This window comes from Somniosus microcephalus, chromosome 10 (assembly GCF_052327205.1).
Source record: "Somniosus microcephalus isolate GS21.2 chromosome 10, FLI_Smic_1.0, whole genome shotgun sequence".
NCBI lineage: Eukaryota > Metazoa > Chordata > Chondrichthyes > Squaliformes > Somniosidae > Somniosus > Somniosus microcephalus.
In genome coordinates, this window is record NC_140996.1 from 159040106 (window position 1) to 159063319 (window position 23214).

The 23214-nt window shown below is 44.3% G+C and overlaps 1 protein-coding gene across 6 annotated transcripts in view; it reads left to right on the forward strand.

Moving 5' to 3' along the window:
- dync2h1 (dynein cytoplasmic 2 heavy chain 1) overlaps window positions 1-23214 on the forward strand; it is a 996931-nt gene that overhangs the window by 43975 nt on the left and 929742 nt on the right. For 4 of the 6 annotated variants that reach the window (XM_085999037.1, XM_085999042.1, XM_085999039.1 and 1 more), the window contains exons 7-14: window positions 909-1141; window positions 2610-2939; window positions 10684-10795; window positions 10939-11063; window positions 12925-13100; window positions 13855-14050; window positions 14213-14308; window positions 19699-19860. In XM_085999037.1, the coding sequence (XP_085855163.1) occupies window positions 909-1141; window positions 2610-2939; window positions 10684-10795; window positions 10939-11063; window positions 12925-13100; window positions 13855-14050; window positions 14213-14308; window positions 19699-19860 (1430 nt within the window). The remainder of the gene's footprint in view (window positions 1-908; window positions 1142-2609; window positions 2940-10683; window positions 10796-10938; window positions 11064-12924; window positions 13101-13854; window positions 14051-14212; window positions 14309-19698; window positions 19861-23214) is intronic. The other 2 variants (XM_085999040.1, XM_085999041.1) reach the window with 1 other exon arrangement.

Consider the following 23214-nt stretch of genomic DNA (forward strand, 5'->3'; position numbering starts at 1 on the left):
TGCTCATCCAGGAAATCTCTCAAATTGTGGAATGGTTATGGACCTTAGACTTTCACAGGCTTTTGACACCATAAAAATATAATTGTGCACATCTGTGTTGTAGATATTTTGCTGTGAAATTGAATAGCTTCCTGATTTAGTAAGAATGGTGTTAGGATACGAGAAAGATTTAAAACATGGCCTGTATGTGTCCTGAAAGAAATTTTAAATGATGAGCATTCCTACATTATCATGTTATTCTGACATTTACCTGATATCAGTTAGCGAAGTAACCTATTCCCAGCCATTGCTGTGAGTGACCAAGTAGACCTAAGTTGATGTGCATTACTGTTTGGTGAATATGTATTTCCGATTTTATATGAGATTACATTTTATAATGTTCTGATGTTTTTCCTGGTTTAAAATGTACAAGGGTGTAACACTTTAGAATATCACAGTTAATGCTTCAGAGTATCTTGGAGAGTTTTGGGCTTTTAATTGTTTGCCTCTTCCTATGGGGAAGTTCCCAGCTTCCATTCTGCACCTTCAGTAATTAAATGGCTCAGATTGTTGAACTTACTGTGTGGTTATTTATAGATGTAAACCTATGTCCTGTTGCTCCATTGCACTGGAGCTCAGTCTATGTTAGATTTGGTTTCAAAGACCAGAGTTAAAGTGCTAAAACAGTAACTCTGTAATGTAGCACGGTGATTGATGCTCCCATGTGCTGTGTAAGTGTGGTAGCCTGAGGATATGTGACACCATCTTTCCACGCTATCCTGTTATGTAAATGCTGTGTAAAGTAGTTTGATAAGCACTTGGATATTAGGATGTGGTGGAGGGTTGTAAAGTTTTATTGTTACTGTTGTTTAAAAAGAATAAACTGTATAGATACAAAACTTTAATTTCCTGTGTTTTCGTTTCTCTAGGAAATGCCTTGGGTAGATTTGTACAGAAAACTCTTATGCAGTTAAATTTATGGAGAGATGCTTTCCACGTTGTGAAAGAAAGCCTCAGATCTGGCATCACCATCTGTGAACAGTGGGTGGCAGCATGTGATCATCTGACAGGACAGCTGTGGCGACGCTACACTCCTCATCAGTGGAAAAGTGAGAAATATTATCCGGAGTCATTGGGTAAACTTGCCAAACGTCTTGAAGAGGTACAGTGCAATAAATCAATTTTTCTTCATTGTTTTTTAAATTGGTATGTTTTTACTTTTAACCTTCTACATTATTGTGAAAGGAAACCACTACACATATAATGCTTAAGCCAGCAATCACAATGTAGCATTCAGATAAATGATGAAACATTCTTTTCAGGCTGTCGCAAGTCTTGTATTTTTCAACTGCTCTGTATTGAAGTTATGATTGTTTTGAGTTCAGTATTGGCAGCAACATTTTGGAACATATACTTTCATCAGAAAAAGTTTATTGAGCACAAAGCAAACAATTACCTTTTGCTCAAAATCATAAATGGTAATAATTTAAGCACAACATTTAATGTATTATATTATAAAATAACCTAAAATAGGTATTGCATCCCTACACTGGGTCATTCTATAGAAAGGATGTGGTGTTTACCCCATTATTAGTTACCTGGTGCATTCTTGATTTTAGCCAAACTATCTGGGAGAAAATCTGGCAGACGGGAAGGAAACAAAGTACTTCTCTAGGGAAAGGTTGGAGTGCAGGCAACTGCACTTCCTAATGAATCATTGCTATTACACTATAGCAGTTGGTATTGCTGTCTCAAAGCTGTGTTCCCAAAAGTATAATTAGAGATTTCAGAATAGATCGCCCATCACTTCTTTATTTTGATAATGGCTAAAAAAAAAAAAAAGGGGTAAACTAGCTTGCGAAATGGAGTGAGCGTAGCATCATTGTAAAAGAAGTATCCATCAGTTCTGTGTCTGGTAGCTAAGGGGCAAAAGATCAATAATAATTGTGCGAAAGAGTTTGTAGTAATTATGTAGCTTAATTAAAGTTTTCAATACCGAATGTCATGATTCAAGTTTTTACTGTCCTTACATAGATTGATCCTAAATTTTCAATCAATTAATCGAAAAATACATAGAAGTTACAACACGGAAACTGGCCATTCGGCCCAACCAATCCGTGTCAGTATTCACACTCCATGCAGGCAAATAGGCATAATTACATTTACCTGCTCTGTTCCCATATCCCTTTGTCCCCTTTTCCTTCATCCACCTATCCAATTTTGGCCAAACTTCTATTGTTCTGCATTGTAATATAGTTCTTATTTTTCATTTCAGTCGCTAATATTTTCCCTTTGTGAGGCTGTGGAATTCATTTCCAGGGTTAGTGGTTGAAGCAAAAACTATTTCAACATTCAATATTAGATTGCATAGGTGGATGAAAAAGAAGAGGTTAAAGGGATATGGGAACAGAGTGGGCAAAAATGTGATCCGAACTGTTTGCTCATGTAGAGGGCAAATGCTGACATGGACTGATTGGGCCTGTTTCCAAGTTGTAACTTCTATATATTTTTATGTACTCTGGGCTGGATTCAAACTAGTCCTCTGCTCGAACAAAGCTTACAAAAATCAAGTCAATAAAGCTCATGAAAATTAACTTCACAGTAAACAATTTTTATTAATGGTTTTGCAGATTCAAACAAGTAGAACTATCCATGAAAAGCTTATGCGGCTCTTACCAGCTGGAGAACAGCAATTGCTTCACAACGCCCAGGTTTTTGAGCCCTTTTCTGGACTGAATCCAGTTCAATATAATCCTTACACTGAGGTTTGTTATACTTTACCTCTTTTGATTAAGCTCAATATTATGTATGTTTTCTGTGCAACATGGAATTATTACATTTTCCAGCCACTGTGGAAAGCTGCTGTAGCCCAGTACGAACGTTCAATAGCTCCTTCGGAGCAGAAGGTCGCAAGCAAGCTGAAAGTCTCTATTGTGGAAGTTCAAGATAATCCCCAACAGGTAAAATAGATAGTATTATATGTTCTGATATAAACTTTCTAATCACATTACTGTGAATCGGAAACCTCTCAAAACCAGTATTTTTAAATATGATGTACATAGAGGTTACAACACGGAAACGGGCCATTCGGCCTTATCAGTTTGTGCCAGCGTTTATCCTCCACAAGAGCAAATGGTCCTAATTACCTACCCTGTTCTTGTATCCCTTCATCCCTTTTTACTTAATTCACCTATCTAATCTAATCTTAAATCTGATCTGTTGTCTTAGTGACTTAGTTTCTGCCTTAACCACTAATCCTCACAACTATCTGTGTAAAGAAGTTTCTCTTGCTGTCTGTTCTAAATATCTGACATTTAGGCCAGAATTTTCCCACTGCCATGCGTGCGTGTTCGGAGGCAGGTAGGCAGTAAAAGTTGCAGAAAATGGGAACGTGTCGGGAATGCGCCTTCATCCCGCCTCCTTGAGTCTTTAACTCAGGCGCGTTTGCCAGCGTGTCACTGACCTGAACGGCAGAGGTGGGCGACCTAATTAATATCATTAAAACCTTGTTGTGAGACCCTTAACAGGAATTTTAAGCAGATCTTTTGAATTTCACTGGATGACCATGGGAATCACACAGCTCAGGAACCACGTCTGTCAACCTGAAGCGGAAGCTCAGTGGCCATTGAGCGAGGCCATTAATGCACAGCATGGAAATCCCATTAAATACTCCCACATGAGACCTCGTTACTTGCCTAAGAGAAAGCCTCTTGCTGACTCCATTTTGAGCACAGATTTAGGTGTCTAGAGTTTGCAAGTCTTTTCTGCAACCTCGGAAGCCACTCTCACTACTAACTATCACAGCATTGACAGATTGCTCCTCTGATCTCTGCTTGACCTGCCATCCAATGTATCATCATGGGTGCTGTTTATACTGCCATACCTTGGTCCTCAGAATCGGACCAGGATGAGCCGCAACACCAGCAGCAGCAGGTACGCCAGCAGCAGGAGCAGCAACCTTCTCAACGACCTGATGCTCTGCAGGACAGAGGACATCAGCACAGGGCTGCACTGTGCCGGAGGTGATACCCCCAACACAGGGTATACAAGCAGATGATGAGCTTCCTCAACACGACTGAGCAGCAGTGCCAAAGGAGGCTCAGGCTATCAGGTCGTCGCAGACATTTGCAGCTTGCTGGAGCAAGACCTGCAGCTCAGAGAAGCTGGTGGACACACCTTGCCAGTGGCTGTCAAAGTCACCATCGCCCTCAACTTCTTCACCTCAGGCTCTTTCCAGGGATCTGCAGCAGACATTTGCGGCATCTTGCAGTCAGCCGCCCACAGATACCTTGTTTGACAAGTCAGCCAATTATGCGAACCTTGCCACTGGTGAAGCCACTGTTACTGAGCGGGCGCTGGGCTTTGTGCTCTGGCTGGCTTCCCACGGGTGCAGGGCATCATCGACTACACACGTGGCCACGAAAGCTGCCCCCCCACACCATCCAGGAGTGTTTGTGAACTGCAAGGGCTTCCACTCCTTCAATGTGCAGCTGGTCTGCAACCATAGGAAGATCATCATGCATGTGTGCGTCAAATTCCCTGGCAGCTGTCATGACTCTTTCGTCCTGCGCCAGTCCAACCTCCCTCAGCTCTTCGCACCACCAAACACAATTACTGGCTGGCTGCTTGGAGACAAGGGCTATCCACTGAAGACATGGCTCATGACAACTTTGAGGAGGCCCAGCAGTGAGGCTCAGGAGTCCTATAATGAAAGCCACATGTCCACCAGATGTGTCATAGAGCAAACAATAGGCATGCTGAAGATGCGCTTCAGATGTCTTGATGAATCTGGAGGAGCCCTTCAGTACATACCAGCCAGGGTCTCCAGAATCATTGTCTTCTGCTGTGCGCTGCACAACATAGCGCAGGAACGAGGATTACAGCTGCATGAGGAGCAAGGCGCAGAATGCACACCCTCATTGGAGGAGGAGGAAGAGGAGGAGGAACATCAGTTGGAAGACGAGGAGGAGCAGGAGGAACCCGAGGTCCAGATGCCAGCAGCACTGGAGCACATTGCTGCCCGGGAGGCCATGGATGGCCTCCTTATGGCCAGATTTACTTAATTTCCTGCATTACACCAATATGGCTGTCGCATTCTATTTCAGATGTCACATGCTGTGTCAGATTTCCCACCCAACAACAACATAAAGCCTTCCTACAATCACCCAGCCATTCCTTTCACACTGACCCCCATTGCTGGAGGTAACGTCATGTCACACCATTCACTCCAACTCACGAAGCCACTTCCAAAGTAGCAGACAAAAATGGGCATGAACGGAAAGTGGTGAAAATAAATAGTTTTATACATGTCATAACATTAACGGAACCTTAACAATAACACTTCTTTAAACACCCATGTGCTTACCCTTGTGCATCTACTTCTGTGTCATTTTTCGTTTACGCGTGCTTCTATGAGGTGCAACCCCTGTGGCTTCAGCAGAGGTAGAGGCAGCCTGTTCACTTCCCTGCTGCAACTGCATAGACATTTTTGGCGGACGTCCTCTGGGTTTTGAAGCCTGTGATTGGCCCCGGCAAAGTCTGCTGCTCCTGCAACTGTGCAGGGGAAGACTCGGCCATCGTGATCCGAGGAGGCATCTGGGGCTCTGACTGAGGTGGGGGTGGGAGGCAACGGAGGTGAAGTGTGAGTGCTTTGAGAGGAGCCCCCACATCCATGTCCCCTCTCACCATCATCCCTCTCATGGGCTATCCGCACTCCCCTGCTAGCAAGGAGCTGGCGAGCACCTTGCTGCACAGCAGTGGGGCCATGCAGGCCCAAATCAACGTTTACATCCCTCCTTGAGAGGAGGTCTATGAACGCCTGCCGTCTGTTGTCCACAGCTAGCATGTGCTCATGTGAGTGGCGCTTTAGCTGCTCCATGTAGGTGGCCATCCTTTTCATGGAAGAGCATACCGTCTCCATTGCCTGCGAAATGGTGGTGCTCATGTTGAAGATGAACTCCTCCATTCTCTGCACTTTTGTAGACATCGTGGCCGAAAAACCTGACCGAGCCTCCTGTACTTGTTCCTACACCTTCAGGATCACACTCTTTCTCGATGGCCCCAGAGGCTCAGCGTCTGCATGCAGCTGAGCGAAGCTGGGAGTGTACTGCGCCCTCTAGCGAGGATTCTCCACTGCTGTCCCTGTCTCCACCATCTGCTCTTGCTCACTTGTGATTAGTGAGACATCAGGTGACCACACTACTCTATCTCACATAGGACCCATCGAGGTTTGCGCTGGGTGCGCTTAGGTCTGGTGATGGTGCACCCTCAGAGGTTGGAGGCTCCTCTGAGGAGTAATTTTCCTCCTCTGTCTGGACAGTGGGAGGTGCGGGGGGCTCTTGATGAACCTGTGGGAGAGTAAAGAGATGATTTAGAATGCGTAACTATAGTATTATGCACATGGTGAACATTCACTGGCTGCTGACATCAGTCACCATATGACTGACTGCTGTATGCCATGTGGTTGTATGAGATGTAACTCTGTCACTAGATTGCTAAGAGGTCCTCCTCCCTCCGTCTCCCACTGCCAGCAGCTCCACAATTCTTGGAGACCTCCAGGGCGACCTCCTCTGCTGGAGTTAAAGTGGTGAAGGATGGAGGGCCACCTCCGGTTCTCTCCCTCTCCCTGTTTTTGTGCACTCGTTTCTCCTGCAAGGAAAGCTCTACTCGGAGCTCTGGCACGGCAAGAGAGCCCCAGGTGGGCAGAGGAAACGCTTCAAGGACACCCTCAAAGCCTCCTTGAAAAAGTGTAACATCCCCACCGACACCTGGGAATCCCTGGCCCAAGACCGCACAAAGTGGAGGAGAAGCATCCGGGAAGGCGCCGAACACCTCGAGTCTCTTCGCCAGGAGCAAGCGGAAGCCAAGCGCAAGGAGCGCACGTTAACCCAAGCACCCCACCCACCCGCCCCTTCAACCACTGTCTGCCCCACCTGTGACAGAGACTGTAGGTCCTGCATTGGACTCATCAGTCACATGCGAGTTCATTTTTAATGTGGAAGCAAGTCATCCTCGGTTCCGAGGGACTGCCTAAGTTTTGAAAAAGGGTTAGACCCGAAACATCGACTCTAATTTCTCTCCACGGATGTTGCCTGGCCTGCTGAGTTATTCCAGCATTTTCTGTTGTTATTTCGGATTTCCAGCATCTGCAGTATTTTGCTATCGAGAAAGAAGAGTGAGAGTGATGGCATGAGTGTAAGGAATGTGTAGGTTACATCTGTAGAGGGTGACTGAGGGAGTGAGGTGCTAATGCCAGATGGCCTCCTTGTGTGGTGTTACTTGGCATGATTGCATTATGATGAGGGTGAGTGCGAGGGGTGGTTAGTCAGAGGGGGTGTGAGTATGTACAGAGAGAGGGATGGGTGGGCGTGTAAGGTATGTTGGTGTGCGTAATGATGTGCAGGAGCAGACCTGGGAAGGCAGCGTGATGGGGATGTGATGAGAGGCACAGCAGGATGAGGCCGAGTGTGTTATTGCACTCACCTTTCCTGATCTCATGAGACCATTGAAGCGCTTCTGGCACTGCACCCAGGTCCACCTCACCACCTCCCTGCTGTTCACCTCCTCAGCTATTTTGAGCCAGGCTCTTTTTGTCTCTTGGGGAGGTCTCTTCCACCCATCAGCAGGGAAGAGGATCTCCCTGCGTGCTCTCACTCCCTCTACAAGAATATGTAGGGAGTCATCGGAAAACCTGGGTGCAGCCCTCTGACTTTGTGAAGTCATGTTTTGAAGTGTGAGCAATAAGAAGATCCTGCAATAGCCTCCTTGCACACTCCTAGTTGAACCTTTAAATGCAATGTGGCCAAGGCTGCTTTAAATATCCAAGCTTAAATTGAGTCATCGATGACGTCATCAGACCCGCATCATTTAATAGTGCCAGGAAACACGCATGTCTATCTTAATAGGCTCCATTAACTGAAAGTCGCACTGGGGAACGGGATCACCAGAACAATGTGGCTCTGACCCAAACTGACTCGGTAAAGAAAATTCCAGCCTTAATCTTTATCTATGGTCCCTCATTCTAGACCCCTCAACCGCTGGAAACAGTTTGCTTCTATCTACCCTGTCCCATCCTTTTATAGTTTTAAACACTTCTATCATATTGCCCTATAATTTACGTTCTATCAAAAGTATCCCCAATTTTTCAAGTCTTTCTTTGTTTTTGTATTTCCCCATACCAGGCAGCATCCTAGTAGATCCAGTTGTACTCTCTAAAGCCTCAATATCCTTTCTATAGTTTGGAGCCCAATACTATACACAGTACTCTAACTGAAGGCTTCTTCAGGTTTTATATAAGCTCTAAACCACTTCAGGATTCACCTCCTATCTGATATTCTCTTTAGTAAGGACTGATGCAAAGTGCTTACTAAATATCTCTGCCATTTTCTGATCACCTTCTCTCGGGATTCTCGCCTTATTTTTAACAATTCTTTTTTTACTGATATGCTTGTAGAATACTTTACTGTTTCTTTTGATTTTTGCATTTTTTTCCCTCATTCTCCCTCTTAGCTTTTTTAATCCGACCATTAATACTGTTTTGTATCATAGTGTCCTTTAGTTTTTCCATTATTATTATTGTCCTTTATAGACCCTCTTCTTCAATTTTAACTGGAACCTAACCTCTTTTTCTCTCTTTCTAGTTGGCTCTTAAATCTTATCATATTGTGGTTATTACTCCCAAGGTGCTTAGCCACACTTAGCTCTGCTACTTGATCTATTTCATGACCAGATCTAGAAACACCATCGCCCTTGTAGGCCTACTCGCATATTGTACACATTTTAGGAATTTCGTTCCCTTTTCTCCATTTACTCCCTCTCTGTCCCAATCAATAAGTAGATAATTAACATGTCCCAGAACAATGGCCCGGATTTTGCGGTAGTAATGACCGCAAAACTGTCAGGGTTTGCCGTCATTACTCCTCTGAAACTAACAGCAACTTCTGGAGTCTGCACATGGGCTGATAAACGTGGAAATCCAGAAGTTGCTGTCAGTGATTCTATGCTTCTCCACAGGCTGCTCTGTTGAACTCCCCGGAGCCCGCAATCAATTCATATCACTGAACTGATAAAAACTTCCCCTTTTATGCTGGAATATCGCTGTTTAAAACCCCCTGAAAAACTTAAGCCTTGTTGAAAGAGGTATACAGGAAACTTTAGTTTAACTGGAGGTTAAAAGTCCGGAAAGCTCTATCTACCGGTAAAATTCAGGAGCCGTTTTCTCTAAGTTTTTTTTACTTCTTGTTGCTTTTTTTTTCCCAGTCAGGCTCTGCAAGGTCTGTAGCTAAGCAACAGCTTCAGCTAGAGACGCTTGCAGCTGCAGCCGACTGTTTTGAAACTGTTGCTAAGCAACAGGGTTTGTTGATTCACACGGAGCTGAAAAGCTCTGTATGTTTTAACATTGGCGCTGGTTTATACGGCAGTTTTGATCTAACGGCACCAGCTTGGTCCCGTCAGTGCCGGATACCAGAAAGTTTCCTGTAACTTGATTTTTAACGATGTAGTGACTGCTGAACAACAGTTCTGGCCCTGAAAAACTAATTTTATATTTGTGGAATGTCAAATTTTCCATTTTGATAAAAAGTGCCATGGTTTTTAATTAAAACATTAAAAAAAAATTAATATCTCAGCTTCTACCTTAATCCCATGTGTCTGTCCCAATCTTTATTTCGCTCTCGGTTAAATGATTAAAAAGTGAAGGAAAATCAGTGCATTTTACTTCCTGGTTTGCTGTCTGAGAATTCTTCAATGTGATTGGCTGCTCAGCTGGCTTGATGACATCACTGTTGCTGGATGCTGGAGATCCCCTAGATTTGGCGTTAGATTCAAATTAATGTCGGGAGAGGGGAAATTGAAGCTGCAGAGATCGCTAGATCTTTGTGGGCAGCTTTCATCGAGGTCAGCGGCGAGTGCCATCACTTCGCTGCTCTCAGCAAAATCCGGGCCAATAATTTTGCTTTTCATACTCCTCTCTCTAATCTGGCTGTAGATTTCCTCTTCCAGTTCCTTCCCATAATTTGGATTCTGCAATACACCCCTACTAAAGCAATAAGCCTTTTAAAAAGAAAACTGAGCTCCAACCATATAGACTCTGCACCCCTTTGTCCACATCCACCTTCTCTTAAGGATGCATTCCCTCTTTTACTAATATTGCCACCCTACCTCCTTTCTTATCTTTTATATCCTTCTTAAATATATTTTATCCCAATAAGTTTATTTTCTATTTTGGTCCATTTGCAGCAAGGTTTCCGTTAATGTTATTAAGTCTTGATCTTGTTATAAAATAATTGCTTCCAGTTCCCCCAGTTTATTTCCCATACTCTGTGCATTTCAATACATGCACTTAAACCTTGTTTTGCTTTTTTAAACACTAGTCTTTATCCCATGTTTTTTGATTCCTAAGCTACCCTATACCTTTACTTCAGTCTTTTCGCTATTGATAACTAGTCCATTTGATTTTATTTCTCCACTTTATCAACTCTTGCAAAATTGTTTTCGGCATGACTATATTTTTATACCATGTGAATGTAACTGTATGCATACCATTGATGGTAGTGCATCATTTCACAGACAGTATTACAGGAATTAGAAAAGAAAATACATATTGTATAAAAATATTTCATAACCATCTAAAGTGCTGCAACCTTTGCCAACACCAGCCTGTTCTTTCATGTAACTATTTTTTACAAGTCATATTTATCTTTCAAGCTTCTGCAGGCATTTCAAAAGTACAAGGAACTAATCAAACGACCCAGTATCAGTAAGGAGCTGCTTTCAGAACGTGAAATGTTGTTAGCAAAACTTGCAGAGTATATCAAAGGTAACGTTAGCACAAGCATTTCTGAAATGACATATTTAAGAACTATTGATAGCATAAAGCTTACACCAAGTAGTAATTGAGTAATAAGTGCTGCTCTTCAGAGAACTGCTGCCTTTATTGATGTTGCTATTTGAATGAATTAGGCATTCACACTGATTTTGAGAGTCGGCGGCGTGGTATTCCTGGAGAACCGTCAGGCCCACTTTCAGGCAAGAATCTTCCCGAGGTTGTCAATAATATTGTTTGGGTTAGACAGCTGGAACTAAAGGTTAGTATTTAAGTAGTAAATGTTTTCCTCTTGGTCTATGAAATTTTAGACTAAAAAAATGATTTTATGAAATATGAAGGAGAGAGGAACTAACCATTTATTTTTAATCTTTACAACCATGTGCCATGTCAGTTTAACCGTTTTGAGGAAGGCAGCAGCATTTTTGCACCAGAATAAGCTGACATGGAATGTTACTTATTTTTGTGCAGACCTCTAAATCTTTAACAATAGTAAGCTGCAGATATTTTGTTTTAGCAGAAACATGACCATTTTGATAGCTACTAAGGACATTCATAACAGTTAAGTGTTAACTGATTTTTTAAAAATGCCATCACTCACTAAACTGTTAATTTAAAGATCCTCAGGGTTGTAGCAATGGAGGTGTTTGGCTCAATGTTGCTCTTTTTTCTCCCCGACCGATTAGTGGCTGTTTGAAAAAAAAATCTATTATTTAACCAGTAGGCTACCTTACTGGCCTATATCTGAAAGCATTGGGCAGTTAATTACTCCATCACAGGTAATTTCATCCCTTCGTGCCTGCCTCAATCTTTGAAATCTCATGTCTTGAATACTGGCTTCCTTTCCTTCTTTTCCTCTATCACTCCCTTTTACTTTTTTAGCCCAACAGTTGGATAATGCTAAACACTGCTTTCTATAAGGACAAAGTCAGCACAGGAAACTTTGTTATATCCGGCACCGACGGGACCGAACTGTTGCCGATCTATCAAAACTGCCGGACATACCAGCGTTAATGTTGAAGCATACGGAGGTTTTCATCTCCGTATCTGACAACAAACACTGTTGCTTAGCAACAGCTTCTAAACAGTTGGCCCGTACCTTGGAAGCATCTCTGTAGCTTAGCAACAGCTTCAGAGAGACTTTCCAGAGCCTGACTGTTGAAAAAAAAGCCACGAGAAGAAAAAAAACCTACGAGAAGAAAAAAACCTAACAAAACGGCTCCTGATTTCTGCCGGTAGATCGAGGTTTCCGGACATACAACCTCCGGATAAACCAAAGTTTCCTGTAATATAAATTAGACTGGTAGGATGCTTTGTATTCTATCAAATGTTCTCCAATGGCTTGTCTTATATTTGTTGCTATTGTCAAATGGACAAGTTTTGCAGTTTACCTTGGAGTGTTTACTATAGTGTTGTAAATCGGAATACGATTACAATTTAGGAGCAATAAGCTGGCCACAATTGTGTTTCAGCTGTTCTAGGCTTTAAACTGTATCATCTATTTCTTGTTTGTTTGCTGAGGAATAGAAGCCAAGTGATGGTCCCTTATTTTGGAATCAATAATATTAAATTGGGAATATATGAACTAAGGAAACAAATTGTGAAATGCTAGGTCAGACAACTTAGTGCTTGAATTTCAGCAGTTCCTTCCTCCTTTATTTTGTGGAATTGTATCTTGGCATGAATCACCACTTGCAGGCAATGAGGGGAAAATCTGTGACAAAAATTTTGGTGGGGGGGGAACAAGAAATTACATTGATGAAATCAACATTGTTTGAAATTGTATATGTCGTAGAAATAGCATGATGGCAGAATACATTGGCGCTCCAGGGCACAGTGCCACAGAGGGTTAGAAGTTGCTTTTGGCTTGTGATCCTGTTGTAATTGAATTCCTGATTTTGGCTGGAGAGAGGAAGTGAGTCATTGTGAACTGCTTTCACATATCACCTGATACCTTCTTAATGATAGCATTGAAAAGGGCCTCAGATGAAGTTATCTGCTTGTTCTTCTAGCATGGAGTGGTGTCTGGTGCAAGAGACGTAAAGGGAAGAAGAGAACATTTAAATAGGGGAAGAGCAAGGACAAACTGTATTGGCTACATTAATGCTGTGCCTTTATTTTAGGCTGAAGATACTGTAAAGATTGCTGAGGCATTGCTGAGTGACTTGTCAGGATTTCGGTCATTTTGGCGAAATTGCAATGAGCTTCTGGACCAGTTGAGGACCTATGAGCAAGAGCAGTTTGATGACTGGTCTAGGGACATACAATCATCTGTATCAGATCCCACAGCTGGCATCAGGTAGGTGTGGAGTTTTCTTGCAGTTCGGAGGCGTTTGCCCATGGCAAGCCTCCTACTGCAATTTCCACCCCATTGTCTTGTGCACAGAGAAAATTAGGAAGCACAGATGAGGATGAAAAAAACGCCATAATTTCTAGCCAGCAATAACAAAACAGTTCCAAAATCAAATTTTGTTTTTGCTTGTGTTGGCTTCAGCTGTTACAGCATAATTCAAATGCACAGACTACTGTCTCTCAAGGGTCTGACAGGAAATGTGACATGCTTGCATGAGGATAAATGCTGACATGGACTGGTTGGGCCAAATGGTCTGCTTCTATGTTGTAACTTCCATATATATTTCTATGCAAGTGCTCCGGGTCTAGGGGACTTGGTACACCCAAGTGTTATACTGGCGCTGAGTTTATGCTGCTAACAGTGTAAATTCAGCAGCAATTTGGACTTATAACAATAATATTGGAATGTACTTTCTTTTGGTAAATGGTGATAAATTTCACAAATGATAAGGTCACCATTACTAAACAAAGCTGGCATATTGTAATAAATTTAGTTATAAAGCTACTAGCTCCTTCTTCATGTTGGCCATATGTGGCTTTGAAGATACTAGTTTTCAGCTCTGTCAAATTTGAGCAAATCGTAGGTTAGCCCCACTTTACTAGATGTCGCAGAGCTCCTTTACTAGCACAATAAAGGTTTGCATAAATTTGTGTAAATTAAAGGCATGTAACCATTGACATGTTGGTGTAATTTATGGTAGTTTGCAGGCCAATGGTCGAGTTATAGAATTGGATCACTCTGATGGGAAGTTGAAAATACATTACTCAGACCGCCTAGTTTCTTTGTTGAGGGAAGTGCGCCAGCTTTCTGCTCTGGGGTTTGCCATTCCTGCAAGAATCCAACAAACGGCAATTACCGCTCAAAAGTTCTACAGACAGGCAGTTATTCTCAAACAGGTTGGTATTATTTTAGTTTGTTTGATTCCCCTTCCTGCACCCTCCTCAATCAGATCATCTTTCCTTTCCCTGCTCTTTTCTTAACTGCCTGCATGCTATTTAAATGTTAAGGTGTGAAAGTTCAAGCTTCAATATTAAATTAGTTTCTATTTTCCTTGACAGGTTGCTCACTTTTACAATACTATTGATCAGCAGATGATTCCCAGCCAGAGACCCATGATGTTAAACTCTGCTTTATCTTTCGAACAGATAATAAAAGTAAGGCAATTTGGGTACAGAAAATTTCGGATTTCCTTAGTTACTTTACACTTTCAAAAATGTGATTAGAGGATTCATGAACTGTCTGTTATATTGTTATAAGGTAGCCTGACACCTAAAGCCATAAACACCAAGGGGAAAAAATTCAGTTGGTAGCGCCACCCGTTAGCGCCTTAAGAGGGCGCTAAGTGGAGCGCAGACCAACTAGCGCCCGGGCGCGGCACTGCCCACGCCTCCCGCAAAATTCAGCGGGAGTTTAGTGGTGGCGCAAACCGGTAGCGCTGCGCCGCTGGCAATGACGTCATTGGTGTGTGCAGCGCCCCGCTCACGCCCCGGCCGCGATCTTCGGGAGCGCCCCCTGATTTACCGTCGGACGTGGGGAGGCGCAATTTAAAGGTGAGGTGCGGGGCGGCCATTTTTGTTGCTGGCTGCCTGCCAGCACCTGCTTGCGCTCCTGTCCCCGGCCTCCTGAAACCCGCCCCCCCCCCCCCCCCCCCCGCCGCGGAGTGCCGGCTGCACTCCAAGAGCCCGGCACTTCTCTTGGGTGCCGGGCTCTTTTGCCTGCGCTCCCGATCCCTGGGGGCCCAGCTGGGCCCCAGATCGCGCTGCAGAAGACCCCTCCCCTTTAAAAAGGGGAGGAAGGCCTGCAATACCACAGCGCGACGTGCCGCAGCATGTGGCGCTGTGGCACGTAGCGCCACGATATTCACTTGCAGCGCCCCAAGAAGGATGCGGGGCGCTTCCAGTAGCGCCCCGCTTCCCTCTTGGGGCGCAACCACTCAATTTCCGGCGTAGGGGCGCTAATTTTTCCAGGGCGCTACATTTAGCGCCCCGGTGAAGTTAGCGCCTCAATTGGGGCGCTACTCAATTTTTAGCCCCAAAACTCTTAACTGTGTTGCTGATAATATACCTTGAAATGAATAAATATGAACACAGGAGTGTTATACTTGCCACAATGTTTGAAATACCCACTCTCCTGCCACATCTATCTTTCCGATATGGCGTTAAACCGAAGCCCCGTCTGCTCTCTCAGGTGGCACTATTTCAAAGAAGAGCAAGGGGGTTATCCCCGGTGTCCTGGCCAATATTTATCCCTCAACCAAGATCGTTTCTGCTCAACCACACGCTCACCACTATCTTTGATGCCCTAGTCCCTGCTAAAACAATTACCCTCTCTCACCCTAACCATTCCCCCTGGTACGGCTCTCATCTTTGCTCCCTTAAGTCCAAGGGACACAGACTCGAACGGATATGGCCGTCAACTGGTTTAGCCATTCACTGCCAGATCTGGCTGGACCACATAAAGCACTATCAGGCCCTGCTCTCGTCTGCCAAAATTGCTCACTATTCCAGAATCATTCTGGAATGCAAAGATAAACCCCGGCTCCTATTCTCTACTGCTAACCATCTTCTTAAACCCCTCACCCGTCTCCTCCACCCTCCCCTCCGATAACAAATGTGAGGAGCTCATGGACGTCTTTGTCTCTAAGATTGAGACCATCCGTTCAGCTGCCTCTGCCACTTCCCTTCCTTCCCCTAGCCCACTGGGCCAAACTTCCTCTAAGGTTCCCCCCTGCCCTAGCCCTGAACTCACATCTTTCTCCAGTTCCTCTCCGATCTCCCCTCATGACCTCTCTGTTCTCATCTTGTCTATGAGACCCATCTCCTGCTCCCTCGACTCTATTCCCACCAAACTGCTGACCACTCAACTTCCTTTTCTGGCTCCCATGTTAGCTGATATTGTTAACGGTTCTCTCTCCTCAGGGACTGTCCCCCTCTCCCTCAAATCTGCTGTCATCACCCCTCTCCTCAAAAAACCAACCCTTGATCCCCCCGTCCTTGCAAACTACCGCCCCATCTCCAACCTCCCTTTCCTCTCCAAAGTCCTTGAACGCGTTGTTGCTTCCCAAATCCATGCCCATCTTTCCCGCAATTCCATGTTTGAATCCCTCCAATCAGGTTTCTGCCCTTGCCACAGTACCGAAATGGCTCTCATCAAAGTCACAAAGGACATCCTTTGTGACTGTGACAAAGGTAAACTATCCCTCCTCGTCCTTCTTGACTTGTCTGCAGCCTTTGACACGGTTGACCACTCCACCCTTCTCCAACGCCTCTTCACCGTCGTCCAGCTGGGTGGGACTGCAGTCGCCTGGTTCCATTCTTATCTATCTAATCGTAACCAGAGAATCACATGCAACGGCTTCTCTTTCCGCTCCCGCATCATTACCTCTGGTGTCCCCCAAGGATCTATCCTTGGCTCCCTCCTATTTCTCATCGCCCCTTGGTGACATCATCTGAAAACACAGCGTCAGTTTCCACATGTACACTTGAAAGGATATTTACTTGTCTGAGCCCCTTTGGGACTATCCCGGATCATGCGTATTTCTCAGATGTTCACTTTCAACTAAAGGTTGAATTAGCTGAATCCTAAAGGTGCTTAACTGGGTCAAAAAGTCCGGTCTATCTCTCCCCTAAAGGAAAGGAGCAACCCGAGAATGTTACCATCCTCCAGATAGCACTCTTATTAACTTCAGCTAGACTGTAACGTCCCGGATATTATAAGGGTCCGGAGATTTCCCATCAGAAATGTACCTCTTCACCAAAGAGTGTACAGAGATTGGGTTCGTGAGTTATTGATACAGAAGACTTCTGTGAGACAATTCTAAAAATATAGAGAGATTTATTAAAAGAACCGACATGCAATTTACAGTTGGTGAAATTTTCAATCGCAATATTAACAGTTCTAAAAAGAGAAAAAAGACAATCTTATTTTTAAAAGAGAATCTTACTTTTAAATCTTAACTTCGCTACAGTATTCTGGTTCTTAAAATTTTCTTTACAGGATATCCATCAACTACATCGGGGATTGAAGGTACCAGTTACCTTCAATCCCCGATGTACAAAAGAGTGAAGGACTATAGAGCCGCCCCTGTAGTCGAGAATCGCTTTGCCCGATTAAAACGAGTCTGATTATCTCATTCGAGACTTCAATATTTATACCCTTTTTCAGCAGTATTTCATAAGGTTTTTGTTGATCCAAGTTAATTATCACTAATCATCTTTTAGCTGACCCCTGCACTTCTGCATCATCAGTAGTTATTGGGAGTTTACCATTTATGTTCAAAATGGCAGCTGCCCTTTGTTTGTGCGTTATCCTTTACGTCATGTGCCATTCTTAAGAAGTGTAATCAAGATCATTTATCCAGGGTTGACCATTGACCTGTTTTAATAAGGTTACCCATTCAGGGCTAACAATTGTCCTGGTTTAATAAGGTTACTTATTCAGGGTCAACAACTGTCCTGTCCCAACAAGGCCAGAATTCTTTCATAGCTAGGATTTCCAAATCCAGCTTGTCATCTTTTTAAAGAAGTTATAAGGTAGAATTCCTTACAAGGTAGTGTATTTTTCTAAAAAGGTTACAAGGTAGAATTCCTTCACACGCTGACGACCCCCAGCTCTACCTCACTACTTCTTCTCTCAACCCCTCCACGGTGTCTAAATTGTCAGATTGCTTGTCCGACATACAGTTCTGGATGAGCAAAAATTTCCTGCAACTAAATATTGGGAAAACCGAAGCCATTGTTTTCGGTCCCAGCCACAAACTCCGTTCCCTAGCCACTTACTCCTTCCCTCTCCTTAACATCTGTCTGAGGCCGAACCACACTGTTCACAACCTTGGTGTCATATTTGACCCTGAAATTAGCTTCAGACCACATATCAGCAGCATAACAAAGACCGCCTACTTCCACCTCCGTAACATTGCCCGTCTCCGCTCTTGCCTCAGCTCATCCACTGCTGAAACCCTCATCCATGCCTTTGTTACCTCTTGACTTGACTATTCCAACGCACTCCTGGCTGGCCTCCCACATTCCACCCTATGTAAACTTGAGGTCATCCAAAACTCGGCTGCCCGTGTCCTAATCCGCACCAAGTCCCGTTTGCCCATCACCCCTGTGCTCGCTGACCTACATTGGCTCCTGGTTCAGCAGAGCCTCGATTTTCAAAATTCTCATCCTTGTTTTCAAATCCTTCCATGGCCTCGCCCCTTCCTATCTCTGTAATCTCCTTCAGCCTCACAACCCCCCCGAGATATCTGTGTTCCTCTAAATCTGCCCTCTTGAGAGCATCCCTAATTATAATTGCTCAACCTTTGGTGGACATGCCTTCTGTTGCCTAGGCCCTAAGCTCTGGAATTCCCTGCCTAAACTAGTCTGCCTCACTACCTTTCTTTCATCCTTTAAGATGCTCCTTAAAACCTACCTCTTTGACCAAGCTTTTGGTCACCTGCCCTAGTTTATCCTTATGTGGCTTGGTGTCAAATTTTTTGTCTTCTAATACTCCTGTGCAGTGCCTTGGGATGTTTTACTGCATTAAAGGTGCTATATAAATGCAAGTTGTTGTTGTTGCTAAAACAGATCATCTGGTCATTATCACAATGCTATTTGTGGAAGCTTGCTGTGCAGAAATCAGCTGCTGCGTTTCCTACATTACAACAGTGACTACACTTCAAAAAGTACTTCATTGGCTGTAAAGTGCTCTGGGAAGTCCGGTGGTTGTGAAAGGCACAATATAAATGCAAGTCTTTTTTATTTTATAACATGGAACTGTGGAAAAGCTCCGTGATTATATTATCTGTGGATTGCAGAAGGTACAAAATGCAAGAAGAAAAGTCCAAAAACTTAAACAAAAAATTCAGTTGTGCAGTGTGTTGAGGTGTCAATATGCAACAGCACAGTGTTGTTGGACATGGGCTCAATTTTCCTTGGGAAGATTTCCGTTGATCTTTATTTCCAGCAAAGTTGTAAATTCATTCTAGACGTTTATGATTTTTCTGGAAATAGTGACCAGAGGAAATCTTGCCTTCGCTCGCGTGGCAGCATTGTGCTGGATTTTTTTGCTGCTATGGTGCAGCATAAAAGTGCTCTTTCAACAACAGCAAAGATAACTTGCATTTATATAGCGCCTTTGACATAGAAAAACATTCCAGTCTGGTTCACAGAAGCAATTCGACAAAAATGGATGCTGAGCCAAAGTAAGGGGATATTGGGAGAGGTGACTAAAAGCTTTTAAGCAGTCTTAAAGGAGGAGAGGGAGGTAGAGGTATATATTTCAACATTTTGCATTTGACGCAATTTGCATGTCTGCAGAGCCCAAAGCATGTGGATTTGTCTCAAATTTCACATTTATTAAGAAACAGCTACTCTGTGCATATTTGACTTAGTGCTTTACTCATGGTTTGCACACTGCATTGATGAATGTCTGATCTCAGCTTGGCAGTTGGCATTGCTTTCTGATCCTGGTCCAGCAGCGCTCTCCACTCTCTCCTTGTACAGTGATTGGTCAGGAGCTTAGTGGTGACTTTCAAATTATTTTCATAATTTTTAATTAGAACCCAAAAGCTGGATCCAAGGAATCTGGCGGAAAAGTACAGATCACTTGGGATAACCCTAAGGAGCTGGAGGCCTATATTCAGAAACTACACACTGCAGCGGAACGCCTTACCACAGAGAACAGAAAGCTGAGGAAATGTCACACTGACTTCCGTGATAAGGTAAGAACATAAAGTACGGAACACGAAAAGGCTTTTGGCCCATCAAACTCATTCTTTACACATCCCACTTAATCTCCTGAATAAAGGTGACGAAACCTTTTATTTTTTAAAAAATCTGTTATTTAACCATTAGGCTACCTTGCTGGCCTATATCCTTAAAACATTGTGCAGTTAGCTACTTAATCACAGGTAATTGCATCCCTTCCTGCCTGTCTTAATCCTTTAAATCTCATGTCCTGAATACTGGCTTCCTTTTCCTCTATCACTCCCTTTTACTTTTCTCGGCAAACAGTTGGGGAATGCTAAACACTGCTTTCTATAAGGACAACGCCAGTAATAATTTGAGGTGTCCTGTGGCTATGCCAGAACTTCGGGTCCCCATGGGCGAGTACGCGCTGGGCACTCACACGTAGGCCCAACGAAAGTGCCGGTTTCATGCATGCACTGCGCATGCGCGGGAAACCGGAACTTCCATTCCCTTAAAGGAAGGGGTTCACAGGTCGAACGCGTGCGCCGGAGAGGCAGCGCGTACACCTGGAACTTCTGTTTTTTTTGCAGGTTTCTTCGGGAGGGTAAGTCTCCAGGAGCTACGCTTCTAAAAAGCAGTCGCAAGGCCTGCTTTTAACAAGGTAAGTGGTGAATTAAGTAAAATTAAAACATTTTTCCCACAGGTTTATTCTTTTTAAATACTTTAAAGAAAGGTAAGTTTATTTTTAGCCCCGTTAGAAACTGTAATTAATCTTTTCAAAAATTTAAATTATTGTTCAAAATAGTTATTTTATGTAATTTATAGTTGTTTTAAAAATGTGATTTAAAAAAAAAATGTATTTGAAGTTTCAGTCAGGTTTTAGGGCTGAACCGTATTCATGGATTTGACAGGTCTTCCTGTCAAATCTATGAATACAGATTCCCTGCTACCATTGGCTCTCCATGGCCCACGTGATCCCAGGGGACGCTCCAAACTAACTGCGCCCCTGGGATATGCAAGCACTGCGCGCTGGCAGTTGGAGCAGGCCCAGGATCGGAATCCCACGCGGGCCCACAGCTCAACGGCTGGTGCGCTAGGTAAGTGCAGGTCGGAGGCTTGCACCTGCAGGAAGCCTCCGACCCAAATTTCTGGGCCACTATAAATAGAAGTTTCTTTCCTTCCGTCCTTCCTCAAATCGTCATATTGCTCCCTCTATTTCTATGTCCAAATCATCTATCTATCTTCTTTATATCTATAAATAAAAGACCTCTTCTGTCTGTCTGTCTGTCCGTTCTCTATACGTTCGAAAGTTATAGAGCGTACCTACACGCGCGTCACATCAAAAGAAAGCTTACGATTACGGACCGGTCATAGGCGTATTTACCTTTCCGTCAGACAAAAATCGTGCCCACGGTATCCAAAAAACGTTCAAAATTCCGCTCATTAAATGGGAAAAGTTCCGCTCATTCGCTCATTAGCATTGAGTGACGTGAAGGTTGACCAATCATACGGTCGAGCGACCTGACAGTTGACCGATGGTTGACCAATCGCTGCATCACGGGTGCGGGTTCATTGCGCGGGCGGGCGGGCCATCCTACAGTTGAGTGTTGAGCGACTTGACGATTGACCAATCCTACAGTTCAGTGACCTGACGGTTGACCAATCGGTGTGTGTGTGGGCGGGCCTTATCATTCTGAACCGAGGTGAGTGGCCGCCATCTTGATTCTTCACGATTTTTTTCCCACACTTTCTGTGTGTTAGGGAACTAAGGAAAATAACAATTTATTTGAGTTTTAAATTGTATTTAGCAACAGTAGGAAATGAAGTGATCCCCTGCCCTTCACCCGGAGACTCGCCTACTTTGACGGCCATTTCGAGCGGCTGTGCCGATGCCGGGCGCGGCCTAGCAGCCCAGAAATCCTGGGCCTTGAGTTGCGGGCCGTGCCGGGAGCCGCTGCGCACAAAACTTCCCCGCGGCGTCAACAGCCCCGCACCAGAGCCCGACCCAAAGCCACCAGGTCACTGGCCACGGTGGGCCGTGCCGGGAGCTGCCGCGCACAAAACTTCCCCGCGGCGTCAACAGCCCCGCCCCAGAGCCCGACCCAAAGCCATCAGGTGAGCGGCCGCGGCGGCCCAGTCTCTCTCTCTCTCTCTCTCTCTCTCTCTCTCTCTCTCTCACACTCCCAATCTCTCTCTCTCTCTCTCACACTCCCAATCTCTCTCTCTCTCACACTCCCAATCTCTCTCTCTCTCACACTCCCAATCTCTCTCTCACACTCCCAATCTCTCTCTCTCACACTCCCAATCTCTCTCTCTCTCACACTCCCAATCTCTCTCTCTCTCTCTCACACTCCCAATCTCTCTCTCTCTCTCACACTCCCAATCTCTCTCTCTCTCACACTCCCAATCTCTCTCTCTCTCACACTCCCAATCTCTCTCTCTCTCACACTCCCAATCTCTCTCTCTCACACTCCCAATCTCTCTCACTCCCAATCTCTCTCACACTCCCAATCTCTCTCTCTCACACTCCCAATCTCTCTCTCTCTCTCTCACACTCCCAATCTCTCTCTCTCACACTCCCAATCCCTCTCACACTCCCAATCTCTCTCTCTCTCTCTCACACTCCCAATCTCTCTCTCTCTCTCTCTCACACTCCCAGTCTCTCTCTCTCTCTCACACTCCCAATCTCTCTCTCTCTCACTCCCAGTCTCTCTCTCTCTCACTCCCAGTCTCTCTCTCTCACACTCCCAATCTCTCTCTCTCACACTCCCAATCTCTCTCTCTCACACTCCCAATCTCTCTCTCTCACACTCCCAATCTCTCTCTCTCACACTCCCAATCTCTCTCTCTCACACTCCCAATCTCTCTCTCTCACACTCCCAATCTCTCTCTCTCACACTCCCAATCTCTCTCTCTCTCTCACACTCCCAATCTCTCTCTCTCACACTCCCAATCTCTCTCTCTCTCACACTCCCAATCTCTCTCTCTCTCTCACACTCCCAATTTCTCTCTCTCTCACACTCCCAGTCTCTCTCTCTCAATCCAATTCAATTCAATTCAAATCGCTTCATTGGCATGATAAGGTACATCTTATGTTGCCAAAGCATCGAAAAACATTTATGGTTGAACACATAAACGCAGATCTATTCATACAGTGTATAAACAGATATATCCCTGAGTGTATAAATATACATTCGTATAATTTGTATATACTCTTTTCTTAGGTTTACTGGTTGTCCCTCTTTTTATGGCAAGCTGTAACAGTGTGCCGCTAAGGTTACACAGTTTCTCTGTTCCCCTAGTAGGTATGGGAGTTTTTGGTCGTCATTCAAATTTCTGAATTCAGGGCATATTTGTGAGAATTTTTGGTAGAAATTCTCCCTGAT